The sequence below is a fragment of the Aureobasidium pullulans genome (assembly GCF_000721785.1).
Source record: "Aureobasidium pullulans EXF-150 unplaced genomic scaffold scaffold_12, whole genome shotgun sequence".
In the NCBI taxonomy this organism is placed as follows: Eukaryota; Fungi; Ascomycota; class Dothideomycetes; order Dothideales; family Saccotheciaceae; genus Aureobasidium; species Aureobasidium pullulans.
In genome coordinates this window covers 451,661-470,503 of record NW_021941032.1, presented here as the reverse complement: position 1 = coordinate 470,503, position 18,843 = coordinate 451,661, and the positions used below count along the sequence as shown (strand labels likewise).

The following is an 18,843-nucleotide window of genomic DNA, read 5'->3' as shown; positions in this document are numbered from 1 at the left end:
TGATACCTCAACGATAAGATGATGCTTCAGATGAGTTTGAGGTAGCCAGGCAATCATCCTGTCTCTGATGGTTCTCAAAGTTCCTTCTTTGATAAGGCTGAGAGCTGACTCGGGTTAAGTGTTACCCCAGATTGATAGTTAAAAGGAGAAAAAAGCTTGTTGATCGGGCGGTTCGATGTTCCGTGACGCCTCCTTCTGTCATGGTGTGTTTCAGCACGAGAGCAGCTCGCTTTGGATCGCGAGTATCTGAGTAATGAGATTAGAAGCACAATTTGTTGGGGTCCAAAACAGACAAGCAGCAACTGCCGAATGGATGAAGAGAAAGGCCGTTGAAGAGGCGTCGTGATTCGAGCCATTTAGCTTTTGACCAGGATGGTTAGGGTGTCAGGGTTCAGTGAAAAAAGGGAGCTCTTTCCAAACAAACTTGACGTAGGTGGTTGCTTATCGAGACAAAATACAGCCATGAGCTGCTGTCATTCCTCGTCTGACACGCAGCGAAGCTCCACCGAGGTCGAAAAACAAAGAGTAGCAGCATCGTAGAATATCCCATTGCTCCCCATTTATCAAAGCAGCAAAATTTGACGAGCTTTGTCGTAATCACCAGGTTTTAGGAGGCCAGGCAGTCAAGGATTGCCGTGACAGCCGCTTCCCTTTACCGTTGGGCCCACTCTAGCAGCTTCTCTGCCCCGTGCTCAAGCATTTCATCTCATTTATTGATCTGGATACCGCTGTCTGTTGCTGCTTCTGGTTTTCTTCCTGCTTCTCTCCATACACCTAATACTCTCCTGTGGACCCTGAGACTGGCCTTCTATCCAGCATGAACGCGCAAGACAGGGTGATGGCCAACAATGAGCGCGATGCTTCACCCGAGAGATTTGGTCCCATTGAACGCCATGAGTCCCACGAATCGCCAATAATCACAAGACGTTCCTCTACATCATCGCATGACGGAAGCTCGGTCAGGTTACAAGAGATGGGTAGGAGCATTTCAAGAGTCGAGACACAACACGAGAATGAGGCAGACCTTGAAAGACATCCAACTGCACTGAGCAGAATCCAGACTGGCAGAAGTCAACACAGCGCTACCGTTGGAGCGAGCGGTGCAGACAGCACAGGCTTTGGTGTTTTCCGCACGAGATCCTCAAAGGCTAGCAAACCTTTGCCTGCCTTTGGTGGTGGCAAGCCCTACCCTCCACCATTGCCAGAAAGAGAAGAATATGTAGTAGAATTCGATGGTCCAAACGATCCAATGCACGCTCAAAACTGGCCTTTCAAGAAGAAGTGAGTACCACCTAGTACACATCGCGTCAGAACTATATACTGACCTGTTTCCAGGCTTCCTGTTGCCGCTTCGCTGGGATTCGTAACATTGACTGCTGCCTTTGGTTCTTCTATATTCTCCTCCGCTACCGGTGCTGTTGCCTCCGAATACAACGTCTCAAGAGAGGTCGGCATTCTTGGTATCTCTCTCTACGTGCTCGGGTTTGCTACTGGCCCTATGTAAGTGGTATCTGTGAATGAAGCAATGCGCTTCTGCTGACACATTTCACAGCCTCTGGGCTCCGATGAGTGAACTTTACGGACGCCGTCTACCTCTTCTTATCAGCTCTTTCGGTTTCTCTATCTTCTGTATCGCCGTGGCCGTTGGAAAGGACTTGCAGACAATCCTCATCTGCAGATTCTTCGGTGGTTTCATGGGCGCTTGTCCACTTACTGTCGTCGGAGCTGTATTTGCCGATATGTTCAACAACGCTCAAAGAGGTGTTGCCGTTACTGTCTTCAGTATTGCGGTCTTCTCTGGACCTCTGCTTGCACCTTTCATTGGTGGCTTCATCACGACTTCTTACCTTGGTTGGCGCTGGTGCGAATACATCACCGCTATCATGGGATTCACTGGCCTTGCTCTTTTGATCTTCCTCCTCGAAGAGACCTATCCTCCTGTCATCTTGGTCAATAAGGCTGCCGAATTGAGACGCAGAACCAAGAACTGGGGTATTCACGCAAAGCAGGAGGAGATTGAGATCAACCTTCGCGAGCTGGTCGAGAAGAACTTGGGCCGACCTATGCGCATGCTCTTCACGGAGCCAATTGTCCTCCTCCTCTCCATTTAGTAAGTCATGGATGTGTATATGGCAATGACAAGAATGGCGCTAACAGTCCTCAGCATGGCCTTTGTCTACGGTTTACTCTACTTGTTCCTGACTTTCTACCCGATCGTTTTCCAACAAGTACACGGAATGTCTCCTGGTGTAGGTGGATTGCCCTACTTCGGAATGATTCTGGGCGAAGTCTTTGCTGGTGTATACATCGTCATTGATGTCCCATCATACAATCGCAAGCTGAAGGCAAACAACAACATTCCGATTCCTGAATGGCGCCTTCCTCCAGTCATCATTGGCGGTGTGCTCTTCGGTATTGGTTTACTCTGGTTCGGTTGGTAAGTCAAACTAATGGTACAGATGATGTGAGCCATCCAAGCAGTTTGTACTGTTCTTTTGGAATTCTACTATCCGAGATTTGTATATCCAAACACCATTCCGGACGACATTCCTTAGAACAGAACTTGCGCAGGGCTCATGTTTCAATACCAAGCATCTTAGCAAGAATGCTGCTGACCACACTCTCCTATAGGACTGGTTACAGAGCGGACATTCACTGGATCGCGCCAACTTTGTCAGGTTTCTTCACTGGTTTTGGTACGTCGAGACATCTCGCACGTTTCAACAGTACGCTAACAATCCTCACAGGCATCATGTCTATCTTCTTGCAATGCCTCAACTACCTTATCGACAGCTATCTCATGTTCGCCGCCTCCGCCATCGCAGCCAACACTTTCCTCAGATCCCTCTGTGGAGCAGGATGTACGTAAGCTGAAGGTACAAACTCAGCGAGTTGGTATTGCATAATTGACTAGCATTGATGAGACGGGGTCTAGATCGCTGTCTCGTTGATGTCGAACTCGGTTTGTGAGCTGGCTTGTTGAACGAGTACCGCATCTCAATTTCTCCACAGGACTTTGCTAATTGTACCTTCACCAGTTCCATTATTCGCTACATATATGATCGAGGGAATGGGTATCCAGTGGGCCGGCACTTTGCTCGGGTTGTTCGCATTCTGCCTTGTACCTCTGCCCATCTGGTTCTACCTGAGGGGAGCACAGATCAGAAGCAAGAGTAGCTTTGCACCTACCTTCCCCGTCGCCAACAAAGCATCGGCCAACCCCGACGACGAACCCGAGTCTCGAAGCATCAGTGCCCCACAGGATCTTGAGAAGCAGGCATAAGCAGCACTATGCTTCACTCTAGTACATGTGTTTTCGTATTTTTCTTCGTATACCCCTGTTTTCTTGCAGCTGGATTTGGAAAGCATAGCGTTAGGAGCAAGTTGGTTATTGTCCTGTTCTGAGAATCGTACATAGCTTTTTAATCACATCTATTTACTCACGCTCTCACGGGAGATGAGTTGTCCACAGTAACGTTGCTATCTGCTGGCCACCAGCACTCGCTCAAGCATGCTCAGAATCTTCTTGTTGCCGTATCGCTTGTCTCCAGCCACGCCCACCGCCTTGACGACCAGCGGATAGAGCAATTCCAAATGTGCCTTTTGACTCGTCCCACTTACGCCATCCCTCTCAGCCATGGCCTCTGGAGCACAGCGCAGCTTTTCGATCTCAGTCAAGCAGAAGAGCAGCTCTTCGACCTGCGAAAGTGGCTGTGGCATTGAACCACGAAGAGGCTGATCGGCAATATACGCCTTGATGGGTAGAGCGAAGCGCAACACCAAATGAGCAGCTGCGGCCTGTGAGAGTTTGACTTGACTTGGGTCAGACTCGGCAACCAATAAGATGAGCTCGTTGAAACATAGATATGCCATATCTTCCCTCAAACTTGGCTCCGGATCACGGACTCGTCCAAGACGCAACGAATGTAGATTTTGCAATCGATCGCCATCTCGGGGCACATCACCGCGCTCAACGGAGTGGATGAGTGATGCATCAAAGAGTGAGGACGTGTACAGCTGTCGTACTTCGTCAGGGATTTCGGGAGAGCCCAGTGCTTGTGTCATCACGGCCTTAAGTCGCTTCGTGCTCTCGCAGTCGAATACTTCGTCTTTCTCGACGGTCTCGGGTGTAGGCTGTGGCGAAGCCTCCTCGATATCTGCGTGCATGATAGCATGAGCAATATTGACGATAGCGGACCAAATACGAGTCTTCGTCTCCTTCGCCATGTTAAGCTCTTCCATCTGCTTTAATGTCTTCTCAATGATGGCTAGCGATGCAGTAGTGGCTTTTTGCCATGGAGCTGGTGCTTTGCCGGATTGCGTCCAGCGGTACTTCAGCCTCATAGGGGTCACCAAGTCTTCCAAAGCCTCTGCTACTGCTCCTGAATGAAACATGTCGGACTTTGCTAGAGACGTAGTGGTCAACTCGACCAACCAATCCATGCTAGATTTGGATAAAGCAACGAATGTGAGATTGCTTTTGGTCTTGTGCTGCGATGCATCGAAAGGCAGTGATACGAGCTGAGAGGCAGCATATACCAATGTTGATGAGACAAGCTCAATGTTGCCGTGTAGCGCTCGAAGATGCTCAAGAACTTTTTGCTGGAGCGCAGTAGATAAGTTCACGTCAGTACTGTAAGCTCCGCCAGTTGATGACTTGACGCAGTTGACCATGTTTTGAACCAGTTTATCGAGGCGCTCAGCTGTGGTGCTCTTCTTCACCAGATCATATATGCTTCTTCCACAGTTGACGTAGGCAATGTATTGATCCTGTGCAGCAGTCTGTCCCTTCACATCTGCGGAGCAGTCTGGTATATCAGATGACCACAGAGATTCTGTGCGCGCGACTGCCTGGTCCAAGTTGTGTTTGTCAGACCTGAAAGCGACTAGTAGAGTGCTGAGGGCGTTGTATATAGCTGCGTTAATGACAGAAGAACGGAAGGATGATAGCGTCTCAAATATTTCCATGAGGTCTGACCATAGTCTGTCAAAGGAATCAAGTGATGCCATCTGGTCAAACTGGCCAACCAGAAGAGTAGCAATGTCACCAATGATCTCGCGCGAAGTCGAGTCGAGGCCAATGATAGCATCGATCGATGCTTTGCCAGATCGAAGACTCTTCTGCTGTTCGGCATTCTCTCGTAGGATCTTGAATAACAGGGTCTCAATAGCTAGTTGCCATGCCGGGTTCGAGAAATCAGTACTATGGTTCTTGAATATTCGTAAGAGTGTTTGGAAAGCACTGTTCCTAACTTCGGAGCGCTCGTCGGCAATGATGTCGGTCAGTCGATACATGAGTAAGACCCACTGAGCAGGTCGAGACTCTTTGCTCTTTGTGACGATACGTTCGTGACCTAGGACCAGTCGTTCCTCGGCAATGCCGCTGGTAAGCTCGTTGAGTCCAGATACCACTTCTTGCTTTACGAGAAAATCCGAGACGTCCCAAAATAGCGTGATAGCCTGGAAAGTATCAGCACGTCGTCTATTCAGCTGAACTGAATACTTACCGTGAGTGAGATGTTCAGATCAGAGGTCTGAGAAGCAAAGTGAAACAGTATCTCGACCAGCGGGCTGAGACATGCCTGTGGAAGAGGCGCCAGGAAGTCTGAGCATACAAGCTGCATTACACCAAATGCCGATCGACCCAGATAAGGAGCCATGAAACTACTTGACAACCTCAACCAACCCTCTTTGTCGATCCTTTGGTTAGTCTCGTGCTTCTCAGCGTCTTCGGAGTCAAAGACACTGCCTATTATGGCAAGAATAATATCCCATCCAGCAGAAAGTGCCTCCCCAGACTTTTCAAGTACAGCTCTGACCGAGTCAAGGACCTTGTTGTGGATCTCAATATCGATGTTCGCAAGGTCGTGGCCCTGCTCATATAACTGATAGACAAGCGAGTTCAGCGAAGACAAGACCATCTTCTGGGCCACCGCAGCATCATCCGATTCCTCAGATGTGCTCGCTTCAGCAACAGCAACAGAACAACGTGCCAAGATGTCGGTTGCGAGACGTCGAGCATCATCGGGAATGTTTGTAGCGATAGTCAAATCTATGATACGATTCACCAAGATTGCCCACCCACTTTCGGAGGAGGCATAACTTGCGAATCGCGCAACATTGTGTTCTGCAAGGTCCTTGATTCTTGTCAAAACGAAAAGATAATCTTGCGTAGAAAGAGCAATATCGGTTGTGATCCCAGGCAGGCTCGATATCCTGCGTGTGACGGGTGGGGGTTTCGCTTGAACTGGTGACGAGGGCAAACCTTCAGTTCTCCCGTCAAGTAATTTGCAAAGGGTGGTGAGTACGTGGAGGAAAGAGTCGTTCGGATAGTCCGCTGTGCTTTCTAAAAGTCGTAAGACTGCGCCTTCTACAGCTGAGATCTCAGGGCCAATTCCTGTGGATTTTGCTTGCGAGGCATTGAGGACGACGCCAGCTTGGAGCAATGTTTCAAAGACGATGTTGAATGAGGACTCCAACGTTGGACCGATAGCGATGGCAACATTTAGAAGTGCTCTCAAACAGAGGAGATTACGTGTCGACAATGTAGGCCTCGACGCCGGATCATATGATGCTCGTCCTGACCTGTCATTCCCTGATACTTGCGTGGCAAAGCTTTCCACGCTGAGTAATCCCTTGCCATTGGAGTATACGCCAGAAGGTTCAGTTGTTGGAGATGAGACTGCGGACATGCTAGATGTTACTATACTCGGAGGTACCGCAGCTTTCCCAAGCGTGGTCAAGAAGGCATCTCGTGCGGTGGACAATCTGAGAAGACCGGAGACCTGGACAAATCTTTGATACGACCTGATCAACGCCCGATAGTAATCGTTGTCCAAGGATGCGTTGAGGAACGTGGAATACGTTGCAAGTAATGCAGGCCAGCACTCTTCAACAAGCCTTGCAATTGCTCTGATACGAACAGCTTCGGTACTCTCGTCTGTTGAAAGCGGGTTGAGTGGTACCGTTCGCGATCGGTAAGACTGCGACCTCTTTTTTCTATTCCTAGTCCTTTGTGGACTTGTAGTGTGTTCTTCACTGTCGTCAGCTTCATCATCCGAAATCTGTTCTGGGCCTTTCCTGTGCCGTGAACCATCATGCTGCACTGTCAGAGGGAGCACAACCTTAGCAAGGTTCTCAGATAGGCCGTTCAGACACTCAAGTACAAGACTATAGATATATGTCTCTGGCAAGGCTGGAGGATCGGTTTTATCAAGTTGGTCCATGCATTGAGTCTTCGGTACGCTCCATCGCGTACTAATGCCTGGGACGTTGGTTTCTCCAGAGTTTGATGTGGGGACGATGACACCAGCAACGCCGCCAGCAGCTTCCATCGCAACTTGTTCAGCTATCGTATCTCTTGCCTGGTCCGTAGGAACGGTTGAGTGTTGACCCAGCCCAATCACAGAAGGCTTCTCGGTCGAGATTTTGACGAAGGATGCAATGTTGTCTCGTACAATCGAGCGTTTGCCCTCTTTGGCATCGTACTGTAGATAGATTTGCACAGCCAGGCTTGGCTCAGTGTAAACAAGACGGAAGACTTCCATGCACATCGCGCGTTTCCAGGATGTCGCTTCCGAATCTATCATGTGGGTCAAAAGACCTAGGACAACCTCACACTCGTCAGGCATGGCCTGAAGATGACGACGTATGATGAACGACGCGACCCGTAGGGCACGCAGTGTGACACTGAATGCTTGACGTTCTGAGATGACGCGAATTAGATGCGGCATGACCACTGTTCGTAGGATGTTCGTCTGCTCGGGATGAGATGCAAATATCTTGGGATGACTACCAAGGCACGCACCCATGAGCTCCAGGCCCGAGGCGGCAGAGAGGCTAGAGAATCGTACGAATCGTGTGTTTTGGCCCTCGGTAGCGAAGCAAATATCCAGAAATACGCGGTAAGCATCGTAAGCAGCTTCTTTCAGGGCGATCGGACCATCTCCACCAGATATTCGAGTGACAATGGGGACTTTATCACCAGCTTCATCTTCGACAGCAACTCTATCAAACACGGATACGACAAGTTGTTGAAGGGTGGCAGCAGCTACACCACTGACTGTAGCAGCTTTGACGTTCTGCAAAGCTGCACATACTTGCAAGGCGGCGGCCAGATGATCACCTTTCAGATCGTCCGCATAGTTCTGGGCAAGAGCCGGAAGAGCCTGGAGAACCTTGAGCTGAATATCAAGGCCGAGTGAGGTACAAGCGTTGAAGGCATCCAGCACATCTTTCAGGCGCGACTTCGGTAGACCTCGAATGATGACAAGGCGTTGGAGACAGACTGCAGCACTACCAGCATACTTGGCATTTCTTGTATTGCAAGCGAGTAGAAAAGGATCGATGAAAGTTGGTCGACGACTTAGATCTCTTCTTCGTCAGCAATTTGGAGAATGAAGATGACATAAACACATCTCACCAGCAGCCAGTTGTTGTTCTGACGTTGATGGGAGAGACTTGAGATCTTGTAAGGATTTCTCTGCGGCCTATATCAACGTCAGTATTCACACATATAACAATAAGTTAGAAGCGATAGCATACAGTGCGTATCTCTGGATTCTTTCTCTTAGCCTCTTGAGCCAGGCTCGTTAATTCGGCCTGGAGAGCTTGTCCACTCATAACTCTCTCTAATTTTTCAGACAATGGCAAGCATTCTATCCTCAAAAGGTATGGTGAATTGGAGCAACAGTAATTTGAAGTGAAACAAGAAGATCAATCAACAAGTCAATGGAAGTGGTAAATTGACCATCCAAAGGGGGAGCGAGGAACGGAGGACACGGATGATGTTGGAGTTTGCCAAGCTGGCAAACATGTGGGTGGGCAATGGCAGGGCATGCGACCGAGGACGTGGGTCGAGCTTGCTGATTGTGACGCTCATGACAAGCGTGTTTATCCCCGTCTTGTAAATAGAAGCCCATCTTTCTACACTTTTGCTTCACTCTTCGATCTGTTCAAGAGATAGCGTCGGCCTACCACTCGGCTGCCTGTCCTCACCAACAAACTCCAAACAACATGGCCAAAGTTCCCCGCAACTTCCGTCTGCTAGAAGAGCTCGAGAAGGGCGAGAAGGGCCTCGGTGCTGGTATGGCCAAGCCGTATGAGTGAATATAGGACAGGATGGTGACTAACGCTGTCGTAGAGGCATGTTCTTACGGTCTCGATGACGGCGACGATCTTCTCATGACCAACTGGAACGGCACCATCCTTGGACCTCCTCACGTACACGACCCCGTCCTCACCTCTCAACCTCGATCAGAACAGCCATTGACTTAGTGTCCGACAGAGTGTGCACGAGAACCGTATTTACAGTCTGAAGATCCGCTGCGGCGAGAACTACCCCGACACCCCTCCCGAGGTTACCTTCATCTCCAAGGTCAACCTGCCCTGCGTCGACCAGAGAAACGGCAAGGTATGTCTTGCCCGGAATATATACTTGATGTCAGCTTGACCAACATCAAATACAACAGGTCGATCTCTCCAAGCTCCCCAGCCTGAGCCAATGGAAGCGTGACTTTACCATGGAGACCATCCTGATTGAAATTAGAAGGCAAGTTGAACACCAACTAAGCCATGGCAGAAGCATCACGCTGACTCCTCTGTAGATTTATGGCTGCCCCTGCACACAAGAAGCTGCCCCAGCCCCCGGAGGGCACAAACTTCTAGATGACTATCCCCCATTTCTTGTTCCACAGCTCCTTACGAAATGAAGAACTCGTCGCTTAACCGTACCCAAGCGACGACATGACGCTCAACATGACCCACTCTTCTGTCCCATACTTTCACTGGCATAGCATTGGCGCCCGGCGCATCGAGAGAAAGAGAAAGGGCCCGATACCGTTCTCAGTATAAAACTTTCATCTCAATATTTACATCTACTTCTATGTCGCGACGAAACATGGAGGTATACGGCGGCCGTCCCCTGGAGATGCCATCTGGAACGACCGCTCGCCATGAACAGTGTGCCTCCCAATGCCCTATAATCTATTCCTGAACTCCAAATCCATATCTTGTATTATGTAGTCGTACATGGCATGATTTAGTCATCGCTCGAGTACAGTCTGGCCATGTTCTTTGCACCTCTGGGCTCGATGAACAGAGCCTCGGCCTCGACCAAATGCTCGCCCTCTTCGACGCCCTCGCCCAAGAGCTCGATCCAACCCTTGACCCAGGCCTTTCTGCCATCGACCTTTGTTGTCTCGGCTCTGAGAACAACGAAGCTGTTTGCCGGGCAAGGCTTCTTGTAGGTAATGTTCAAACTTGCGGTAACACCGACCTTATTGGGAAGAGCAGGGAAACAGGCACGAGCCAGACCTTCGTCCAGAAGAGTTGCGAGAAGACCTCCGTGGATGATGGTAGGGTGACCGCACAACTTCTCACCAAGGTGAGCAATTTGAACGATGGCAGGCAACTCAGCCTTCGTTTTGGCAAAGGTGAGCGGTGGGGACGCGATTTTGTCGTCTCCTTGCAATGTGCCCGCTGTCAAGTTGTGCGATCTCATGTTTTCGGGGATCTTCATGTGCGGCCTGGACTCGATCCATTCCGGGTCTGCGCGCAGAGACTCGGAGAGAGGGTTTGAGATGATGCGCTTGTTGATTTCCTCGGCCTCTGCGCTGGCAGGCACGAACAAGGAGAGAGTCTCGGCATTGGTGGGAGGCTGGAGGAAGCCATTGGCCGTCTCGATGGCGGGAGCCACAGACATTGCTAGACCGGCGGCTGTTGCGACTATGAAAAGAGCGGTTGCACCGAGGACGCGGGAGGTTCGGGAGCGAGGAGGAGGGAGTGTCGGGTTTGAGAGAGTCTCGATCGTAGGTGTGGTATGCGGTGCTTTTGATAACAAGGTAAGCAAGAGGTCAAAGCAAAGGACAGCCCACAGACACTCACTAGATTGGGTGGTTTGGAAACGCTTCTGGATTGCGGGCTGGCGGGCTCTATATATACAACGACTCCGGGCACCCAAGAGAGTCTTCCGAACTAGTGCCGCTCCTGAAACTGTGGCCATCGATACTTTGGCTTGTGACGAATGCCAACAGCTCCTTGAATATCCAAAGCCGAGTCGGTATCGTTTGAGAAATCGCCTATTGCTCTGAAATTGTTCGAGGCCAAGGCCAGTCGTCCGAGGTCCAACGCTCTTCCGCTGCCGTAAGTTGAACACGCCGACGTCCCGACCCTGCCCAATTGGGTAATACTTGCGAAGTGACAAAAGAGCGAGCAAGAGCGAGATACAGTCTGTGATGGATGACAAGACTTGAGTGCTTGGTAACACGTATGATCATGTCAAGGGATAATCCTACAGCACGAGTTTGAGTAGTCGCTTTTGAGGAACGATGTAGCAGTACAAGGTGACCATTTTTTCAAATGAGAAAACACAAGCCAAACACTCAAACGAAGGTGTCCTGCTGTCAATCAATCATGATTCAAGCAAAGAGAGAAAACAGTGCAAATAACAAGAGAGATCTAAACGTGAAGAGCAAGAGCGGTCATTGCAAAGAGGGCTACAGTATACCTTTTCACGACCATGTCAGCGCTTGAAAGGGAAGAGGTTATGAGCATACGACTATTGATGCGTTTAACGGCACGACTTGACACGGAGAGAATCATATTTGTAGACACGAGAAATTGGGTTTGTAGTCATCCAGATCTGGATCTTCGAAATTTTGATTTTGACCACGCAGTTGAAATGCGGGTTCCATCCTTCTAAAAAGGGTTGAATGGTGATGTGAGAGATATGAGAAAAACGCCAGACACCATCGCCTTTGGGTTCGGTCCCTTCTTGCTAGCCGTTGAGGACCAAGAAAGAGAATAAAGTCGAGTTTGGTTCCATCACATCGCCCCTTTTTGTATTGCCCCGCCTGGTATCATTGCACATGTTGAATCATTAGCACCCTCTTTTTGCTGCCATAAAAAGCTGTAGAAAAACAAAAGAATATCAGGGAGAACTGTATGACAACAGCCTCCATGCTATGCAGAAAGTGAAACGGGAAATGCTGGAGAGAAGAGAAACAGCAAGATATCTAGTATCTGTACATGTCGCTCTTGAAGGGACCCTCGACGGGGAGACCAAGGTAGTCGGCCTGGACGTCAGTGAGGGTGGAGAGCTCGGCGTTGACGTGCTCGAGGTGGAGAAGAGCGACCTGCTCGTCGAGGATCTTGGGGAGGACGTAGACACCGACGGGCATGACACCGTTCTTGAGGTCACCGACACCCTCACCCTCGTTGGCGCGGGCGAACTCGACGTACTTCTTGCCGAAAGCCTCGTCACCGGCCTTGTACAGCATGATCTGGGCAAGGACCTGATTGGCGAAGGAGCAGGACATGACGAAGGAAGAGTGACCGGTGGCACAGCCAAGGTTGACAAGACGACCCTCGGCGAGGAGGATGATGTGACGGCCGGAAGGCATGAGGAAACGGTCAACCTGGGGCTTGATGTTCTGGACCGAGGTGGCGTTCTTCTTCAACCAGGCAACGTCGATCTCAATGTCGAAGTGGCCGATGTTGCAGACAATGGCGTTCTCGGGCATGGCCTCGAAGTGCTTGCCAACAAGGATGTCACGGCAGCCAGTGGTGGTGACGAAGATCTGACCGACGGAAGCGGCCTTCTCCATGGTGGTGACCTGGTAGCCGGAGACGGCAGCCTGGAGGGCGTTGATGGGGTCGATCTCAGTAACGAGGACGCGAGCACCCATGGCGTGGAGAGCCTGGGCGCAACCCTTACCGACATCACCGAAACCAGCGACAACGGCAACCTTACCGGCAATCATGACATCGGTGGCACGCTTGATACCGTCGACGAGCGACTCACGGCAGCCGTAAAGGTTGTCGAACTTGCTCTTGGTGACGGAGTCGTTGACGTTGATGGCGGGAACGAGGAGACCCTTGTTCTTGAGCATCTTGTAGAGGTGGTGGACACCAGTGGTGGTCTCCTCAGAGACACCGTAGCAGTCCTTGAGCATCTCGGGGTACTTCTTGTGGACAAGGGCAGTAAGGTCACCACCGTCGTCGAGGATCAAGTTGAGAGACTTGCCCGAGGGGAAAGACTTGAGCTGCTGCTCGAGGCACCATTCGTACTCCTCCTCGGTCTCACCCTTCCAGGCGAAGACGGGGGTACCGCCAGCGGCGATAGCAGCAGCGGCGTGGTCCTGGGTGGAGAAGATGTTGCAGGAAGACCAGGTGAGCTCGGCACCGAGGGCCTTGAGGGTCTCGATGAGGACAGCAGTCTGGATGGCTGTGACGGACAAGTCAGCTTCAATTCAGCTTTCCCATGGTAAAGCTCTAGGGACTTACTCATGTGCAAGCAACCGGCGATACGGGCACCAGCAAGAGGCTGCTCAGCGGCGTACTTCTCTCTGGTGGCCATGAGACCGGGCATCTCGTGCTCGGCGAGCTCGATCTCGCGACGACCGAAAGCGGCCAAGCTGAGGTCGGCGACCTTGAACTTCTGGGCGGGGGCACTCATATTGATGGTATAGAAAAGAGGGGTGGGAGGTGGAGGGAAAGAGAGATGTGTGAAGGAGAAAGGAAGGAAGGGGAGCAGCAAGTAAGTAGTCGCTCTGAATGCGCGCCAGAAAGCAGCCAACAAAAATGGGCCCACACCCCTCACTCAATCTCTCCAATTGCCGTAAATTGTTGGATCTTCACCGCCTCCAATCTTTCTGCCCCCAGCTCGACAAAGGGTCTTCAGCTAAAGCACGTTGCGTAGGGAGGTCGGTGCTCGTATTGTTCACGCCTCATCTTTCCAGAATGGGTGAGTAGAGAGGTTTGGACCGTCCGACTTTTTCACAAACGTCTCAACGACAGCGAGCTTCCACAGTGGGGCAAGCTCCTTCGTCCGTCGTGGACCAGCCATTCATCTGCGTGGTCTTGACGTCTTCCATTCATCTTTAATTCTTCAACCTTTCTTTTTCTTCGCAACCGTGTCCTCATTGTGATGAACTGTTTGACGTGTAAGAAGATCAATGTCCAGCTATCCAAACATTTTCCCCCGAGGTTTTGATGGCTAGCACATGGGTTTCCATCAAGGTCATACGCAGTAGACAGGCAGAAATTGGTCCGGTCGTTCAGAGGATTGGGGTGTATCTGATCGATTTGACATGCAATTCTCGAGTTAGGTGGCTGTATAATGCACAAATTGAAACAGCTAGGCACAAGCACGACCGGAGCGCTTGTATTGCCGTTGATTTTGAGCTCCTGATGGATCGCTGCGGCGCAACGCCGGATCGAAGCAGTTTGGAATTGCTATCAACTATCTCTTCCTATGACAACCCATCTCTTGAGGTGCGACTGTTGCTGCCTTCGAGGGACGCGTTTGTGCGACGTGCTGCCTGAAGTTTAGCGCAGGGATGATGCTTGGGGCGACACTGGCTAGGAAACTGGGGCTCTGCAAGGCTTCAACTGTCGGTATAACTGTTCGTGGTGTACCAGGAAAACGGACATCATCAAATCATCGGATAGCAGCACAGATGTCTGAAAATCACTTACTTGAAGCTTTTGCGTCTGCTCTAGGAGAATCTGACAGCAAGAGCACCTTTGCCTGTGGCGGAACTATACCAATCATACTCAACACGTCGAGCCCTTCTGAGCATACTAGCAGCAATATGCCAACTCAAGCGTTCAACCAGACCATCAGGACTAAGCCAGTCACCATACGCTATGGACCATCGGGCCGTGGTCAGATTTTGAGCCTACCAACAGAGACTACCAGCGATCCGGCCTTTCTCAACCTGATCAGTACTTGCGAGCCTGCCTCATTTGGCTTTGAAGGCAGAGATGTATTCGATGAGCAGTACCGTAAAGCGACTAAACTTGACATCACTGAGTTTTGCTCAAGCTTTTGTCCTTATGAGACGGGAATCATCGACATTGTTACTCAGCTCCTCATGCCTTCAGTCAAACATGAGATAGCCAAAAGGCCGGCCCATGGTACGGAGGTTCTGTCTGCACAGCTCGCAGAAGATGTTAGAGCTCTGTTTGTTGCAACCGAGAACTACACGGGTGTGGACACAATGACACTGACAAAGATCATAACTTCTCGCTCGAATGAGGATCTCCTCACCATCATGCGTGCTTATGAGCAGAGATACCAGCGCGAGCTTGGTCGGGTTCTGCAACAGAAACTTCAACGCGACGACATGTTCATGTTGGACATACTCGCACAAGTCTTGATTGAAGATCGTGCCAAGCAGCGCGAGATAGAACGCAAGATCAAAAGTACTACTGGTATGGGCATCAGAGCCGAACTCTATAAGCTCAATGTCTACAGTGGACCCTCGGGCAGATTCAGAGCCCATGTCGATACTCCTAGAAGCGAGACGCAGATTGGCAGCCTTGTTGTCTGCCTGCCTTCTGAGTTTGAAGGCGGCGTCTTGTCAGTTTCGCACCAGGGTAACACTGTCCAGTTCGACTGGTCAGCTTCTTCCCCGGGAGGTCAGCAACCTTCAATCCAATGGGCAGCTTTCTACTCTGACTGTATGTATTCCCCAGTGTCGCATCTCATGATTAGAGGCTGTCGAAAAGCACAGTACGTTCCAGGACAAGAGCTCATGCATGCTGACCCACCTCCTGCACCCTAGGTTCACATGAAGTACAAGAAGTCACCGCCGGCCACCGCATCACTCTAACCTACAATCTCTACGCCTCACGTGGCAGCGGACTCCTTGCTGGAACAAAACACAGCCTGGATGCTATCAATCTACCCATATTTCGACCTCTGATGAATCTGCCCGGATCGCGTTCGTTCATGCCATCAGGTGGCAGAATGGCAATTGGTCTCGCCCACGCTTATCCATACACCCACGATACCTTACACCGTAGTATGCCCGAAACTCTCAAAGGAGCAGACATGATGCTCTACGAAGCATTACTGGCATCAGGTCTCGGATTCGAATTTATACGCATCATGGACTTTAGCGACGAGCTGGACAATTTTGAGGAATATTCTGACGGCAAGGACATGGATGACAGCGAAGAGGATCCATTCGAAAAGAACGTCTTCTATCGATCTGGATTTGAGTCGATGCAGGTCTTGGACAGCATGATAGAGCGCAGCGATATAAACCAGGGACTGCCTGGATGGACGCGCCTTGGACACGTCAAGTGGATCAGGCGCCCTAGAGACTTGCAATTGGAGATGGCGTATTTGGCAGTAAGTTTCTGATGCATTTCCTTGCTTGAAGAATAACTGACGTATTGGCAGTATGGGAACGAGGCAAACATGACGACCAAGTACAGCAGCGCCGCCATCATCGTAAATGTGCCTTCTTTGCAGCACAGGTTGCAAGTTCTCGATGGCTAGACTGTTGTAGAACTCGGTTTTGCTTCAACGAACGTCTCACAAACGGTAGGGTCACTCATTCAGGTTGCTACAATGCAGTATGTTCATCATTTCAGTCTTTGCCTGTTGCACGCTTGGATCTTTGCGCCCACTCGACACGCCCTCTTCCTGTCTACAGTCATTCCATCTCTTTGTGATCCGGAGGTTGCAGCTGTCAAAATACATGAAATTTTCCGAAGTTGCAGGCGTGGCCACCAAGAGGGACCAAAGCAGCTGCTTTCCTTGATCGATACTGGCAACTCAAAGGCCTCCGTGGATATCGGAGAGTAAGTAGTATTGTCAAGCTTCAGCACATGCGGAGGGAGGAGAACTAATCGAATTAAGAATTACCCATTGATCATTGGTTGACTATCTGGCTGGCTGCGGGCTTTCTTATGGTGAACAACTATAAGAATACAACGCAAATGCTGGAAAGAGTCTGCGGTAACCACAATTCCTCCTTTCCTCCTGAGTGTCGATGAACCCAAGGGAGAGTGAGCATCCTGAAAGAGAATAAATACCGCGGTAGCCTTTTGGCCTTTCCGGGAGAATAAGAATATGTCATGTAGTCGTAAAGATCGTGTTGGGTCTCCATCTGATTTTGCTATGTTTTGATCATGCTGTCGGGTACTTATCCCAAGATGATCTCTGAGCCTATCCAGTGGTTTGAGTGTCATCGGCAATGGCGGGCATGCTGGCGTCAACGTTCCAGAAGATGAAGGGGCCTGAGTACTCGGGTCCGTCGTCGAAGGTAGGGCTCCACCAGCGTCCGAGCATGACCATACCTCCAGGCAAGACAACACCCTCGTATGCCCACAGAGAGTCGAGATCTGGCTGACCGCTAGACTCATCAATGTAGTATTTCATCATGGTCATACGGTGCCATCCAGGAATCCCGTGCTGAGGCGGCAAGGGATTGAACCAACCTGATGCCTGGAACTTCTCGCTGGCGTCCTCGCCGCCACCTTTGAAACAGAACGAGACAGGTTCACCTTCGGGTAGGGCGTCAGGGCCAGTGGCGCGTTTCTGAGCGCGCGTGGTGGGTGTGCGGTACTCGATCTTGGCGCGAGACTTGAGAATGTGTTCAAAGATGTCCGGCCAGAACTCGAGCTGACCTTTGGGAAAACCGAGGCGGAGGTCCTGCAAGGGTTAGATGTTGACGGACAACGAAGCGGTCAGTCAAAGGACTTACCTGGAAGGTTTCGGCAGTATCCTCACCACACATGTGGTCTTGAACTGGATAATCTTCGTGAAAGCCAGACCGTATCTGAGCAATCTCGTCGTGATCAACGTATGCGTAAGTGCCTTTCCAGTGCTTGCCTAGCTTCAGCGGACTGGTCGACAGTGGCTTAGTCCAGCCTTGTGGACGCTCAAATCTGTCTAGGTTCTCATAGTGTATGTGAGTGGGCTCCTGCTTGCTCAGCAGGTAGTTTCTGAAGAAGCTGGCAACATGCAGTGTCCAATCAATGTCAACCTCCTGACAGGTAGGTCCTTTGAAAATGGGGCGACTCGAGTTCGGCAAATACACCACGGCCTGCGTATCGGGGAAGCCCCAGACTTTAGCCATCTTCGAGCTCAATGGGGCAGTCAAGGATAGGTGGGTGAGGATGAGCTGTATGGCGAGAAGGACAGGGTTTGTTGGAGACTTGTTGGCTCGAGTGGTAGGTCGGCGGAGGACGCAGTCTAGCAGGCCCTTGGCTTTGGCGATTCTTTCGATACGATCCATGTTCGGAGAGTGAACAGACTGCTTCTTTGCCTTGCAGACGCTAGTGTTGAAGGTGTCTGGTTGAAATATCAGTAACATGGTCGGTATGTCCATTCTTTCACACGCACCGATGAGCAGATCCTTGAACAAGACGAGACAGTTGGCCTCCTCTTCACTGTTTCCACTGTCGAAAACGAATTTCTGGCCCTCGGCTCGCTTGCGAGATTGGTATTGCTGTTTGAACCATTCGTTGACGGTGGAACGATATCCTTCTGGCACGCTCTCGGGAGGGTCGTAGGAGTTCAGAAATTGTGTGCGCCAGAATGAGCCTTCGTCTTCATCGATAGAATAGTTGGTTGATTTGCAAATGAGTCTGTAGGATGCCACATCTTTGTCGTCTTCGAAATGGTCTGCGATGAGTTGCCTGATCTGTGGGATTTATTCAGCATGTGACATTGAACAATACGATAGAATAACGCACCTCGACGGGCAGGATCTCGAAAGTACGGGCGTAGCGATGAGCAGATGTACGAGTGTGAGCATGAGCATGAATCTTCGTTTGGGGCTGCATCTTAGGTTTGGGTTGCAACCGAGATCTGCCCGTTGTAGACCTGAGACTTCGTGGCATTGTGAGTAAGAACGACCAAGGTGATGGGCGATATCCAAAAGTAAATGCAAGAGTGTAAACAGTACGATGGATGAGAGAGGGAAAGAAACAATCGAGGGATAGAAAGAGAGAGAGGGAAGGAAGCGATTGGGAGAGGTGTTTATAAGAGGAGGGTAAGGGAGATCGGGGAAAGTGTGAGTGAAGAGTGAAGCTTGGAAGAGG

General features: G+C 50.5%; 7 protein-coding genes across 7 annotated transcripts; 3 read left to right on the top strand and 4 right to left on the bottom strand.

The window, feature by feature from the left end:
- Positions 1-817: 817 nt before the first annotated feature.
- M438DRAFT_375602 (MFS general substrate transporter) lies at positions 818-3,283 on the top strand (the record flags this gene model as incomplete). Its single annotated transcript, XM_029908590.1, has 7 exons — positions 818-1,281; positions 1,336-1,500; positions 1,553-2,110; positions 2,165-2,437; positions 2,632-2,696; positions 2,748-2,861; positions 3,039-3,283. The coding sequence occupies 7 exons, from the start codon at positions 818-820 to the stop codon at positions 3,281-3,283; spliced, it is 1,884 nt and encodes a 627-aa protein (XP_029759331.1).
- Positions 3,284-3,480: 197 nt separating this feature from the next.
- M438DRAFT_299478 (uncharacterized protein) lies at positions 3,481-8,622 on the bottom strand (the record flags this gene model as incomplete). The annotated part of the gene is made up of 4 exons (XM_029902024.1): positions 3,481-5,460; positions 5,508-8,371; positions 8,423-8,489; positions 8,545-8,622. 4 exons carry the CDS (start codon positions 8,620-8,622, stop codon positions 3,481-3,483), a joined length of 4,989 nt encoding a protein of 1,662 aa, XP_029759330.1.
- Positions 8,623-8,760: 138 nt separating this feature from the next.
- On the top strand, positions 8,761-9,825 carry M438DRAFT_42438 (UBC-like protein). The gene is made up of 5 exons (XM_029910091.1): positions 8,761-9,085; positions 9,143-9,222; positions 9,287-9,412; positions 9,471-9,550; positions 9,606-9,825. The coding sequence occupies exons 1-5, from the start codon at positions 9,016-9,018 to the stop codon at positions 9,664-9,666; spliced, it is 417 nt and encodes a 138-aa protein (XP_029759329.1). The 5' UTR covers positions 8,761-9,015; the 3' UTR covers positions 9,667-9,825.
- A 214-nt stretch (positions 9,826-10,039) lies between these two features.
- Positions 10,040-11,002, bottom strand: M438DRAFT_276285 (uncharacterized protein; the record flags this gene model as incomplete). The annotated part of the gene is made up of 2 exons (XM_029900840.1): positions 10,040-10,827; positions 10,885-11,002. 2 exons carry the CDS (start codon positions 11,000-11,002, stop codon positions 10,040-10,042), a joined length of 906 nt encoding a protein of 301 aa, XP_029759328.1.
- Positions 11,003-11,641: 639 nt separating this feature from the next.
- Positions 11,642-13,535, bottom strand: M438DRAFT_398122 (S-adenosyl-L-homocysteine hydrolase-like protein). Its single transcript, XM_029909338.1, has 2 exons — positions 13,285-13,535; positions 11,642-13,225 (listed from the first exon to the last, which is right to left on the bottom strand). Exons 1-2 carry the CDS (start codon positions 13,454-13,456, stop codon positions 12,015-12,017), a joined length of 1,383 nt encoding a protein of 460 aa, XP_029759327.1. The 5' UTR covers positions 13,457-13,535; the 3' UTR covers positions 11,642-12,014.
- Positions 13,536-14,594: 1,059 nt separating this feature from the next.
- M438DRAFT_336480 (uncharacterized protein) lies at positions 14,595-16,291 on the top strand (the record flags this gene model as incomplete). The annotated part of the gene is made up of 3 exons (XM_029903895.1): positions 14,595-15,465; positions 15,570-16,141; positions 16,193-16,291. The coding sequence occupies 3 exons, from the start codon at positions 14,595-14,597 to the stop codon at positions 16,289-16,291; spliced, it is 1,542 nt and encodes a 513-aa protein (XP_029759326.1).
- A 403-nt stretch (positions 16,292-16,694) lies between these two features.
- Positions 16,695-18,706, bottom strand: M438DRAFT_346777 (uncharacterized protein). Its single transcript, XM_029905763.1, has 4 exons — positions 18,496-18,706; positions 18,143-18,443; positions 17,502-18,091; positions 16,695-17,449 (listed from the first exon to the last, which is right to left on the bottom strand). The coding sequence occupies exons 1-4, from the start codon at positions 18,640-18,642 to the stop codon at positions 16,964-16,966; spliced, it is 1,524 nt and encodes a 507-aa protein (XP_029759325.1). The 5' UTR covers positions 18,643-18,706; the 3' UTR covers positions 16,695-16,963.
- Between the last annotated feature and the right edge of the window lie 137 nt (positions 18,707-18,843).

What these genes read in the sequence shown, in the direction of transcription:
- M438DRAFT_42438 (XM_029910091.1), top strand. Translation starts at nt 9,016, where the DNA reads ATGGCCAAAGTTCCCCGCAACTTCCGTCTGCTAGAAGAGCTCGAGAAG. An exon ending in CCATCCTTGGACCTCCTCAC is followed by an intron (nt 9,223 to 9,286) that starts GTACACGACCCC and finishes AGTGTCCGACAG; the next exon opens with AGTGTGCACGAGAACCGTAT. An exon ending in ATCCTGATTGAAATTAGAAG is followed by an intron (nt 9,551 to 9,605) that starts GCAAGTTGAACA and finishes ACTCCTCTGTAG; the next exon opens with ATTTATGGCTGCCCCTGCAC.
- M438DRAFT_398122 (XM_029909338.1), bottom strand. Translation starts at nt 13,456, where the DNA reads ATGAGTGCCCCCGCCCAGAAGTTCAAGGTCGCCGACCTCAGCTTGGCC. An exon ending in CGCCGGTTGCTTGCACATGA is followed by an intron (nt 13,226 to 13,284) that starts GTAAGTCCCTAG and finishes TGTCCGTCACAG; the next exon opens with CCATCCAGACTGCTGTCCTC.
- M438DRAFT_346777 (XM_029905763.1), bottom strand. Translation starts at nt 18,642, where the DNA reads ATGCCACGAAGTCTCAGGTCTACAACGGGCAGATCTCGGTTGCAACCC. An exon ending in TCGAGATCCTGCCCGTCGAG is followed by an intron (nt 18,444 to 18,495) that starts GTGCGTTATTCT and finishes TAAATCCCACAG; the next exon opens with ATCAGGCAACTCATCGCAGA. An exon ending in GTTCAAGGATCTGCTCATCG is followed by an intron (nt 18,092 to 18,142) that starts GTGCGTGTGAAA and finishes TATTTCAACCAG; the next exon opens with ACACCTTCAACACTAGCGTC.